General features: G+C 47.3%; 1 protein-coding gene across 3 annotated transcripts; it reads left to right on the forward strand.

The window, feature by feature from the left end:
- The first annotated feature begins 1,630 nt into the window (after positions 1 to 1,630).
- LOC144736846 (CUB and zona pellucida-like domain-containing protein 1) lies at positions 1,631 to 5,939 on the forward strand. 3 transcript variants are annotated; one of them, XM_078619493.1, is made up of 9 exons: positions 1,674 to 1,722; positions 2,950 to 3,021; positions 3,305 to 3,372; positions 3,712 to 3,896; positions 4,006 to 4,106; positions 4,480 to 4,782; positions 4,876 to 4,960; positions 5,256 to 5,427; positions 5,675 to 5,939. In XM_078619493.1, the coding sequence occupies exons 3-9, from the start codon at positions 3,339 to 3,341 to the stop codon at positions 5,791 to 5,793; spliced, it is 999 nt and encodes a 332-aa protein (XP_078475619.1). In that variant the 5' UTR covers positions 1,674 to 1,722; positions 2,950 to 3,021; positions 3,305 to 3,338; the 3' UTR covers positions 5,794 to 5,939. The 3 variants fall into 3 exon arrangements, with proteins under 3 accessions (XP_078475617.1, XP_078475620.1, XP_078475619.1); XM_078619491.1 differs by lacking the exon at positions 3,305 to 3,372 and having other exon boundaries at positions 1,631 to 1,722; positions 5,256 to 5,429; XM_078619494.1 differs by lacking the exon at positions 3,305 to 3,372 and having other exon boundaries at positions 1,631 to 1,722; positions 5,678 to 5,939.
- Positions 5,940 to 11,999: the final 6,060 nt, after the last annotated feature.

Consider the following 11,999-nt stretch of genomic DNA (forward strand, 5'->3'; position numbering starts at 1 on the left):
CGTCCGAGGACGATGGCAATGACGAACTTGATCAGGCTGTTGATGAGATCGTCATCAACCAAGACGACTGGGACGAGGAGGTTATGGAGGACGGTGTCGTCGACAGCCTCAATGCCCGATTCGAGAGTATTCTATATGAATAAAGTACTCTACCTCGCATTTATCGTTATGAACCTTTTAAATGTGTTGTACCACAGTAATTTCCCTGTAATCGGGTAATTTGTATGGGATGAGGGTAAAAGGTAGGGTAAAGGTAGGCTCGTTGCTTTTTACCTTTTACCTTACCTGCTAAAGGGTAAAGGGTAGGGTAGAACGATTGTATTGTGGTAAGGTAAAAGGTAGGGTAAAGCTAGTCTTGTTTTTTTTTACCGTTTAACTTTTACCTTACCTTGCCGAGGGCTAGTGGTGGCGCGTATTACGCCCAACAATTACCCACCACATATTAAACCAGGGAAGCCGCGATAAATCTTAGGGGCCGTCCATAAATGACGTCATGCACCTGGGGGGGGGGGATCAGACATTTGTGACGATGTGTGCCGAGGGAGGGGGGGGTTTGAGAAATGTGACGTCACATCAAAATGCACAACTTTAAATAAATATAGACAACACGTTCTATTTATTCATAATATAAGTTTTTGGGTCAGATCGCGTTATTTATAAATGTGTCGTAACCCTCCACTACCCGACACGGCCAAACAGTAAAAAATGTGTCACGTTTTCAAAGGACAAATATTCACGGACGAAAGCCTACTTTTTAATACATGTTTTCTCCGACAACATCAGAGTGCAGCAGCACATTAAATACGCACTACAATGACAAGAGTGTAAAGCGATTTGAAGTATGTTTTTTGTGGTGGGGCAGAGCTTTGTGACGTCATAGATGAGGGGGGGGGGTCTGACTATTTGTGACGCCATGTGACGATGGGGGGGGGGGGGGTAAAAAATTGTCCAAAATCACGTGACGTAATTTATGGACGGCCCCTTAAGGCAGATGTTTTGCTTTGGGTTGTTTAGCCACTTCCATTCTTAAGGCACGTGGGAGAATGCCAGAGTAACCAAAGAAAACCCACGAATACAAGAACATAGCGTTTGAAGCTATAATCAATCCTAAGACAGACCAAATTAATGCAAAACTCTTTCCGTAAAATGCGTCAATGTATGTACTACCATGTCTTGGCTTCATCGCTAGGCCGAGGTCTCTTGCACTGGTGTGCACCCATCCAAAACCAGGCTCAGTCCCTGCAGAACTTGCGAGATCCCACACATGTAGAAATATTTGATTACATGAATCCTTTTAATATGTACGTTTATAATATGGGAAGAGAGTGATTTTTAATTGATGTATACAATTTTAGCAAATTCAATTAAGGTCCCATAAGTGATGCCACACCCCTTATTGTTGAAAAATAATCAAATCATTTAATTACTACAAGCAAGCAACATGTTCTCATTCACCTGAGCTCCTTAATTGAGGGGTAATGCCTGCATACCAGACTCAAGTAAGTGCATTGTAATCGAAACACAAAGCATCGATGAGAGACACGAGGTAATTGAACAGCGTGCCACTGCGACCAATCAGAGGGAACCCTCAGCGACTATAAATGGCCGAATAAGACCCCCGTTCTCTTGTCTCTCACTTGATAATTAACATGGAGTCTCTGCTTTCCTGGGTCGTGGTGCTCTGCGTAGTCGGTGTTTTGTCTGCGGATCCGGGCTTCGTAGGTGAGGCTTCTCACACGTCCCTCGCTGCGTGTTTTTAAGCTTGTGAAGAGAAAGTTGCTAAGCGCAATAAAGCTCTCATGGCAACTCGTACGGTTGACAATGAAACCTATTGATTTAAAAAACCATCGAACAGAAACGCAGTACAATATTTGAATTGCTGTAATGTATCGAACTCTGTCTTGTATTCTTTGTTTATTAGTGATTTATTCGACGTCGCCTAAGAATCTATTCCCTTTCTCAGACTTTGCCTGGCAAATTGTAATAAGCGTCTGGTGTTACGTGTAATCCCCATTGAGTGAACTCTTAATGGTGGCCCTGGTAAATTTGACTGCAAAATTCGCGTATGCATTAAGTACTGTACTGCTTCAGAAGCACACGCGCCATCTTGTCTCCAATGCAGCCCATTGCTGGTTCCAGGTCGTGTGTTCGTTTCAGCCACGTACGCTTATCGTGGTGTGCAGTACGTGTACTACACGGTATATGTACGTGGTATTTTACTGGTAAGAACGAAGTGAACCAGCCTACAATAGATTATATCGTCTGTCCGTCTGTGTAGCAACATCGCCCCCTACTGCAAACACTTGGCATAACCTTTCAAAAACCTTTACACTCGGTGAGGCTTTCCTGGCTAAACAAGTGTAATAATACATTATGTTTATATTCTTTGGTTATTCGTTCCTACCAGCCCACCCAGCAGGGACCTGTTTATTCTATACACTTACTATCCAACACGTGTGAAAAGAATTCATAAATATTAGTCCTACTTTACATCCTGACTTATTTGGTCCTGTTTGAATTGGTGTGGATTAACCTGAAACGGGGGAGGGTGATTAAAACGACCGCTTTTTCGTAAGAAGTCAGATTTGTCGACCGAAACCACCGCCATGGGCAGGGTTTTCGTGTAGTTAGAATGTTTGCCCAATACCAGTTGCATTCGCAGTGCATAATAATAGCCACCTTGCTTCTCTTTGTTTGCTTGCCGTTCATCAACGCCTCCTTGCATGCAATCCTTTCGACTCGTTTAGTCTTCCTGTGAAGTAATATTTAACGTCCTAACAAAGCTGGATCTCCCTGGTTACTGGGACAATCTATTGGTCAAAAATAGTGTGGAACACTCCAAGCAAGCGTCAGAACTAAATGGAGGAAATGCTGTGGCGCGAGTGAAAGCTTTGTACCTTTTGATTTAAATGCTAAATTTTAACCCTGCTGTTGTGCTTCTCCTTGAAGGACATCGAGCTGCCAACCGTGGCTTGAGGGCTATTGATGATGAGGAATTTCCGCCATCTACGATCCCTGCGGGTAATACACAATGCTTTGCACGTGACACGGGACTGCCACCTAAGACAATCTCAATTGCGATGCAGTATACCTCATCTGCCAATTTTATCTCTGGCCCAGCCCACTTCGCTGATCCTTGGACTACACCAATCTCAATCCTTTATAACATCCTGCCTCGGCAGCTCCTATTTTCACCTCATGACGATTGCTTATTGCGATCGAAACGTCGTTATTTTATTGTCTACGTGGCTTTACCGAAAGACTCAACAATATGCACTGGTTTGTTTTAACTCTCATATTGCAGATTTGTAGGTCAAGTGCTGGGGGTGGGGGGGGCAATGAAGTTGCATCATGTGCAGTTGGTCCAAGCAGGCATGGAATTTATATTTTTAACATTGCAATATTGCAACCGTATTGAAAAGGGGCACAGATACATGTTCTGCACTACGTAGAAATCTCTTTTTTTACATTGCGGGTTAAATATATAAAGTTAGCAATGTGCACACACCCTTCTGCTTTTTCACGGAGCAATAGTTTAAAGAGCAAAATATGGTCAACATGCAATGCATTTAGTGGAATTAGTTCTGACCTGCACTATTCTTTGTGGGGGTTTTCATTTTACAAATGTATTTGGCTCTTCCTTGCGCGTGTGCCATCGGACACTAAATTTCATAACCTGATGTCCGTGGGTCTCATTGAACGTCTTTACAGGTGTCACCTATGTGGTGGAATGCGTCAATGAGAGGATGTCTGCGACGATCGCGAAAAGCGTCCTGCTGGGCTATGGCGCTTCTGATCTCGTCATGAACTCTGCAACTCCTGCATGCAGATTGACAGAAACTGGGCCGTACATCAGGTTCAACATCTCGCTCGGAGAATATGGCACTGTCTTTGAGGTCTCCAATATTAACTTTTATATAAAGTGCTTTAACTTGACTGCTTGTTTTTTGCAAACGACTCTAATCTGCCTTGTATCTTTCCCCCCCCCCCCCCCCCCCCCCACAGGAAACGAGCACAGACATCGTCTTCTCTCAAACGATTTCTCTGCCCAGTACCACGTTCGGCATCATCACCTACGACTTCGTGTACATCTTGGTCAATGCAATGTATGTGACCAAGACCCATGCTTGACAGACAGATTATCGCTGTCTCTTAAACCATTCTTGCTATTCCATGTAATGGTTTGACGAAGCCTGTCGTAACGACCCTTCCAGTAACTTCCTGGATATTGTCCCGATTGGCATGCCTTCAAATGAAAGGTCTTGTCCAAAAGCTAAATTTGTCATTCGTTTCACAACTTACTGCCGAACTGAAACCCATGATTGTTGGTACCTGTTCACGTGACCCATTTTGTTGAGTAGAGTTTTGATGCACCGTAGTTTGAACTAAACTCTGCGATTGTAATGATAGGATTTAATTTGTTAAGACCGAGACACTGATGCGCTTTTCTTTGCATTATCCCCTTCATTTTTATAATAGCTGCAAGATTCCGAGGACGGAGCTCTTGTCGTCTTTAGCACTCCAGCCCAACAGCACCAAGGTTGTGCTCAACCAGACCGTCTATGCCGATCTGGAACTGAAGATGGATTTCTACAAAAGCTCAACGTTCCTGGCGCCATACCTGCCCACCGACTACCCCCTCGCGGTGCAGCTACGTCAAACCCTCTATCTTCAGTTGTCCCTCAAGACCGGCCTCGACCTTTCCCTGTTCACCGTCGACCTCTATGCAACTCCCACCAATAACCATCTTGATCCGCGAAAATACTATCTCGTGAAAGAAGGGTGTGTTGTTTTTCTATTCTCGTGCTTGACACTGGCTGAAGTGTACTTGAGCCTCTATTTCTTGCCTAATCTGTGGCCTTTCTCTTTCTGTAGGCATCTGCGTGACAGCACTGAACGTCACCGTCACCGCCGCTTCACCTTCCCAGCCTTCGCATTCACTTCTCAAGATACAAATTACGTGAGCTCCATGTCCCACCATGGTAAAAGCGATCATGAACTTCGAGTGGTAGGGTCGAGCCTTGTCTATGCTTTGCCGTGCATCAAGAATGGCCTGGGGAAAGTTTACAACTTGGCCTCATTTGTCTAATTTAGAACTTCTGTTCTGCAATGGGTTTTCCTCATTTTATCAACTTGGACTTACCCAATGGTAAAACATTGATTGCTAATGATTCGTTTGGGTGTCTCCTGGGGTGTTCACATCCCCTTAAATTGCACATGCTTTTTTTAAAAACCTCCCTTTCACTCTTCTGCAGGTGTACATCCATGCTGCATTGATAGCTTGCAAGGCTTCTTTGACTGCCTCTCGCTGCCATCAAGGATGTCTGGCCAGGAAAAGGAGGAGCAGCTTGGAGACCGTGGATACCCTGGTCTACATCTTCACCAGAGGACCCTTTGTCTACAGCGAGGATGCCGCCCTGTCCTGCTGTGTGTTTGTCTTTTCATTTTGCGTGGTGCTGGTTTTCAAAGCAACATGATAATGATTTATACTTTAGGCCAGGTCTCGATTTAAAAACTCTAGGCCCTCTAACAGAAGTGTTAATCCAGCAAGCTAGAATTCGTCTTACACTTCAATGATTTCGCAGTTTTAAACGCATCCTGATGTGTCCTAATTGCAAAATGTATTTCTATGACCTCGCCTTACATGCTGCCCCATCTATTGCCTCCTTTACAGCAGAGATCCTGAACTACCCTGGTGTGGGGTGGCCATTGCAGCGGTTGCTTCCATCATCCTCGTGGGCTTGGGCTTTGCTTCGAAGAGGATGCTGGCTAAGCAGTGATGCAGATGTTTAACATGTACGCACGGCATGGAATAAAGCAAGGATTCGAACGATTATTTTTGGCTTGAATGGTGCTTGTTGCACAACGGCTCCACCTGGTCGCCTTGCATGCTTGTCTCCTGGTTAAAAAAACTAAAATAAACATTTCCTTGAAAGGTCCACTTTGGGTTGATCTTAATGCAAGCAGTTCCACTACTTGAAGCTGACGTGTTCCCTTGCGGTCTTTAAAATGGAGCCCCCCCCCCCCCCCCCCCCCCCCCCCCCCCCCCCCCCCCCCCCCCCCCCCGCGTGTCTCCCTAAAGAATAAAAGGCACCATTAGGACTGGGAAGGTTAATTGGACCAGATTGATCTAAGGAATACTGGAAATAAATGAAATGGTGCATATAGGTAGGGGGCGTTATAACAAACCCCAAACGCTGTCCGACATCCGCGTGTTCTCATAGCTGAACCTTATCCTCACCACTTCAGTCTTCCCGGTCTCACTCCACGGCCACCTATCAATATACTAATTTAATTTCCATTGTATTCCACACCTTTGCCACAACCACATTTTACATTCCCATCCACTCTTCTAGTTTCGTGCGTACTCGTCTTATACCATATAGCACCTTAAGGTGGTTCAAATGTGTATGATATGATCACAAGTGCACCACTACGATTAATCTTTCTAGAGCCAAACTCTCCATTATCTGCGCTAAGGACAGTTGATAACTATGTCGGTTCTTGAAAAATTATGTAAATTAAAATGGAAAAATGTGTAATTGTGCACAATGCATGCTAATTAGGGAGGTGTCATTTTGTTAAGGTATGCAAATGTATGTGATTATGCTAATGCATGCAGTTATGATAATTAGGGTCGTATCAATCTGGATAATACAATGAAGTGTATCGAGTTATGCAAGTGTGATGTAAGTGTAACGGGCATATGTGACGCAGGAGAAGTTGGAGGCAACACGTATGTATTACAATTGAATTCAGTACAGCAGAGTAACGACTCTAACACTCGAAGAGGTATTGGCCTCTTCACCCGGTCTATTAGAGGAAGTGTTCCCCAGCTAACGCTCCCCGTTAACTCCTTACTTCCCTCGATCCCAGACCTTCCCCAAAAATAGGCTCGCTAACCTGGCCCAGCTTCGGCGCAGGTTCCGACCCTCAGCCACACGAGTCTGGCCCTTATAAGGACATCAGACCTCACTGCTATGAGGTCGCCACTGGCTTGCCCTGCTCGGCTCTTACAAGAACAGCGAGTCAGGGTAGTTTCAGGTTTAGCTAGCTGGCCTTCAGTCTTCACTGGCTCTTCATCTTCATATGTACCCAACAACTACCTCCAGCTCTCTCACTCCACGCCTTATATACCAACATGCCCTCGAGGGGCGGGGGCTGTGTGGGATCCCAGACTCCCCCCCCCCCCACACAGCCCCCCAGGGTGGTAACCGTTTGCGGACGTGGATGTAGACACCCCAGTGTAACTGCCCGTTTCTCCCCGTTATGTAACACCTCTACATCACCCCCCCCCCCACTGCAGTCGGCCCGGCTACAACAACATTTTCCAATAAAGAATACAACAAAAACCAGAACCGTGTGTGTGCCTCATAACAACAACAATAACACGACAACAAGAACCGAACGCCCCAATAAATAACCCAACCCACCAACATACTCAACATCATGAACATACATACAACATTGATGAAAAAGAAAAAAAAAACGACATTACCCCCTCCACGTGACCCGTGCCCGCGACCTGACACGCCCGACGCGGGGAGAAGCGGGACATCCGGACAGTGAAGGTGGCCGCCCTGACACGGGCAACCTGGTGGATCCGGTCGTATGGGACAGGGCATGGCTGATAGCCCTTGAAGGCCTGAACCGGGTCCCCCGGTTCCGCACGTGTCCTGGGGATCCGGCTGCTGACGTTCGGAGGCCGTCAATTCCGGGGCACCTGGAAGCGGAACAGTTAGTGGCATGTGAGGATCAGGCAGCGGCACCCCATCCCCCGAGTCGACGGACACATCATACGCTCGGCCATTTTGACATGTAGGAAAGGTATGTGGTGCAGTGAAAGGTTTCAGTCGGGAGGGGTGAACATATCAACAACGCTTCCCCCACTTAATCCGAACACATTGTGGGCGTGCAACCTGTACAACCTCGACCGGTCCTCGCCATGGCCTCAGCAGTTTTGGGGACGTTGCCAATGGCGCCTGCGGGTAGTGCAACCAAGGCCTTATTGCACGGCTTCCACTCGTGCGTGTGTATCTGATGTGCACGTAACCGCTCGTTCACCTTCTGGCGAGCGTTCGAATTCTGAATTCTGTGCCGCCACTTCCCGTGCCTCGGCCAATTTTGAAATGTTACATTTTATGTGATCAGCCAATTTGGATTTAGCACGGGGTTCCGGAATCCCCAACTGGGCATCCATGGGCGGATCAAAGTCCCGGCCAAACATAAGAAAGAAGGGGGAAAACCCCGTCTCCGCGTGGAGAGCCATTCTGTAGGCGGCGAGGACACCTGGAATTTGTAAGTCCCAATCCACCTGAGCCTCGCACACCTGATGGCACAACATGGACGTAATTGTCCTGTGGAGCCGCTCCACCATTCAATCAGTCTGCGGGTGGTACGGGGAGGTATGCACCTTTTTAGTGCCTGAGAGGTCGCACACCTCCCGTAGCAAGGTGCTCGAAAAGAAATATCCCTGAACGGTCTGCAACCACTCCCGTGTCCAGGACATAGCCCTGGACAAAGGCCTCGGTAACGGCTGCTGCCGACTGGATGGCAAGTGGCCAGGCCATCGGCCATCGAGTGAAATATTCCACGCCAACCAGCAGGTACTTGTTACCCCTAGGTGTCGACGGAAAGGGCCCCAGAATATCAAGCGCAACAAGTTCATTGATGCGCGAGACCTGAATGGATTGCAACGGTGGGTTAGCCGCATTGGAAGGCTGTTTCCGTTGGGCGCACTGCACACACCCCTTGAGCATGATGGACACATCCCTTGCCATGCCCGGCCAATAGTAATCATGCTGGAGCATGGCAAGGGTTTTGTGAAACCCCAAATGTAACATCTGTTCATGAGCGGCAAGAACAACCCTACCCCGCACGGCAGATGGCACAACGAGTCTATGGCGAAGGGACCTACCGTCCCAATTCATAAGGAGCCCCTGTTTCAATATCCATGAATCGACGCCAACCACGCCTTCTGCGGAACCATTTGCCTTGCGACGCAGCGCGAGCAGGGACGCGTCTCCCATTTGGAGCTGGCCCCAGTCAACGAGGGTTAATTGAAGCAATGAATCCCCACTCGTGGGAGAGAAGGGACTCTCGGGTCGCGGTGCATCAACCGCGGCGGCCAGAGCCGCAGGAGGGACGACAGTCTGGGGTTTGCAACGTCCCGATCCCAAAAAACATGCACGTTCCGTGCCCGGTGACAACCGTGACAGGGCATCTGCGTTCGTATGGCGAACACCCTTACGGTAAGTGGTTGTGAATTGGTAGTCCTGAAGGACCTCTAACCATCGGGACAACTGCCCCAATGGCTGGTCAACACGAAGCGCGTATTGAAGCGCCGCGTGGTCCGTACGGACAGTGAAGTGTCGGCTGTAGAGATACGGTCGATACTGTTGGATAAAAAAAACAATAGCCAATTACGCGCGATGGGTTACGCAGTACCTCTCTTCCGCCGGCGACAAAACCCTGCTACCGTAAGCGACGACGGTTCGACACCCCCGATCACCTGTGAGAGTACTCCGCCAATACCAGTGTTACTGGCATCTGTTTCAAGCAAAAACGGCTCGGTGAACTCAGGATAACACAAGGGCGGAGCACTCACCAAGGCGTCACGAAGGGAGCGAAAAGCGGCCTCCTCCTCCGGCCCCCAGTGAAATTTCACCCCTTTTGCTGTCAAAGCATGCAGGGGTTTGACTATGGTGTTAAATTGTTCGACGAATCGCCGGCAAACCCGATAAAACTACGGACCTCGCTGACCAAAGTGGACGTAGGCCAAGAACTGACACAATGTGTCTTATCGGGATCAGTGGAGATACCCGAACGGCCCACGATGTGCCCCAAGTACCGCACCGATTCCCGGAGTAAATGGCACTTTTGCGGCTTAAATTTCAAATTAGCGGACCTCATCCTGAGGAACACTGCCTTCAAACGTTGGAGGTGCTCCTCTAACGTTCTACTGAAGACGATGACGTCATCCAGGTAAATTAAACAGGTATCCCATTGAAGGCCGGACAAAACCAATTCCATTAGCCGCTGGAACAATGCGGGAGCTTAATGGAGTCCCATAGGCAGCCAATTGAACTGAAATAGGCCCACAGGTGTCCGAAACGCAGTCTTGGGTTTCGACACCTCGTCAAGGGGGAGTTGCCAAAATCCCGATAGCAGGTCCAATGTGGAAAAATACCGTGCCCCTGCTAAAGCATCCAAAGATTCGTCCATCCTGGAGAGCGGATATGCGTCAGCCACAGAGATCTTATTAAGGCGACGAAAATCAACGCAAAACCTCAGGGACCCATCGTGCTTTTTCACGAGCACGATGGGAGCCCCCCATGGACTGGTAGAGGGAGAAATGATGTCGGCAGTAGGGTCATATACAAGATCGCCTGCCTCTGCCACCATGCCTTCACATCTGCAGCTCAGCACACGGCAGATGCCTGCGCAGCGCGACTCACGACCTCCTCTTGATACCAAGATCCAGGATGGTCATGTCTATGCGCCGCTTCTCGGTGGCAGCCCCAACAGTCTGGAACACTATCCCTCTGCACATTTGCAGCATCACCTCAATCGCCTCCTTCAAGAGAGACTTAAAAACTCACCTCTACAATCATGCTTTCGGGCGACTCTGAGCTTGGCTCCACGCCTCTGAGTTGCGGCCGTTACGTCCGCAAATATGCACGCGTTATAAATTGCATTATTATTATTATTATTCCCTGTCTATGTGTTTTGCCTCATTTTGACCTGATGACGAGCGTTTGCGTTGCTTTCGAAACGTCGTGATTTATTACGATTTAATTTTATTTGTGACTTTACCGAAATAACCAATGAGTATTGACAGGTATGAGTAAGGTGATTGATTTCGTATGGTATTGTGATTCATAATTGTTTCTTGGTTAAGATCGCGTAAATACAATGCACCTCATACAGCCCTCCTCCACTGAACGCATCCATATCAGTAAATCTGTCGCGTCTTGAATGCTGTGGATTGCTCTCCAACGCACCGGCGTGCTGAAGTTAGCATAGCTTTGATAATTGTATCGCATACGTGTCAACCCCTTATCAGTGTCTACCTATTAGAGACCAATTAAAACTTTATTGGTGACCCCGTGCCCTTATCAATCTCAACGTTCGTCCTACAAAGTCCCATCACAAGGGAGAAACACAACCAAAATATATATTTTTGTGCCCGCATTGAAACGGCTGTACGCCGTATGGACCTCAAAACTAAATTTCCATGTACAAGAATACGGGGTAAACCGTATGGGTTGACGTGTATGGTACTATCTTGATTTGAAGCTTTCGTGACTGCAAGGATCCATACTCTTTGGTTCTTTCAGTAAAGCCACGTCCGTCGCTTGTGTTGCGCCCGAAACGTCGTGATTTATTTTATACCTACGTGGCTTTTCCCCGAAAGGAACAAATAGTATGTGTATGCTACTATACACTACTATACACTACACTATACACTACACTATACACTACTAATCACTACACTACTACATACCTGTCAGCCCCTTATCAGTGCCTACCTTATTATAGACCAATTCAGACCTTATTGGTCACCCTGTGCCCTTACGAATCTCAACGTTGGGCAAACAGGACGAATGATCAGCACGAGACTAAAAGTACATCAGAGAAATATTAAACACTCCCAAATACAACTATCAGCAGTAGCAGAACATGCGTGCCAACAAGGACACTCAATTGATTTCGATCATGTTGGAAGTTCCGTACAAAACTAGCTACTACTGGCCAAGACTAATTAGAGAATCTACCGAAATTGAAAGAAAAACAAATACTCTTTGGTTCTTTCGGTAAAGTCACGTAGGTATGAAATAAAATAAAATAAATCATGACGTTTTGATCGCAACACAAGCGGTCGTCCTCAGGCGGACAAAAATATAATCCAGCAGTGGAACTGCTGAACCAGCGAGAGAGCAGTTACAACAAGGTTATATATGTGACTTTACCGAAAGAACCAAAGAGTATGGATTCCT

The sequence above is a fragment of the Lampetra planeri genome, chromosome 63 (assembly GCF_965212315.1).
Source record: "Lampetra planeri chromosome 63, kcLamPlan1.2.h2, whole genome shotgun sequence".
Classification (NCBI taxonomy): Eukaryota; Metazoa; Chordata; class Hyperoartia; order Petromyzontiformes; family Petromyzontidae; genus Lampetra; species Lampetra planeri.

Excerpts from the sequence above, each read along its gene's own strand:
- LOC144736846 (XM_078619491.1), top strand. The coding sequence starts at position 1,650 with ATGGAGTCTCTGCTTTCCTGGGTCGTGGTGCTCTGCGTAGTCGGTGTT. Across the intron at positions 1,723-2,949 it reads TGCGGATCCGGGCTTCGTAG|GACATCGAGCTGCCAACCGT; the intron begins GTGAGGCTTCTC and ends TTCTCCTTGAAG. Across the intron at positions 3,022-3,711 it reads GCCATCTACGATCCCTGCGG|GTGTCACCTATGTGGTGGAA; the intron begins GTAATACACAAT and ends ACGTCTTTACAG.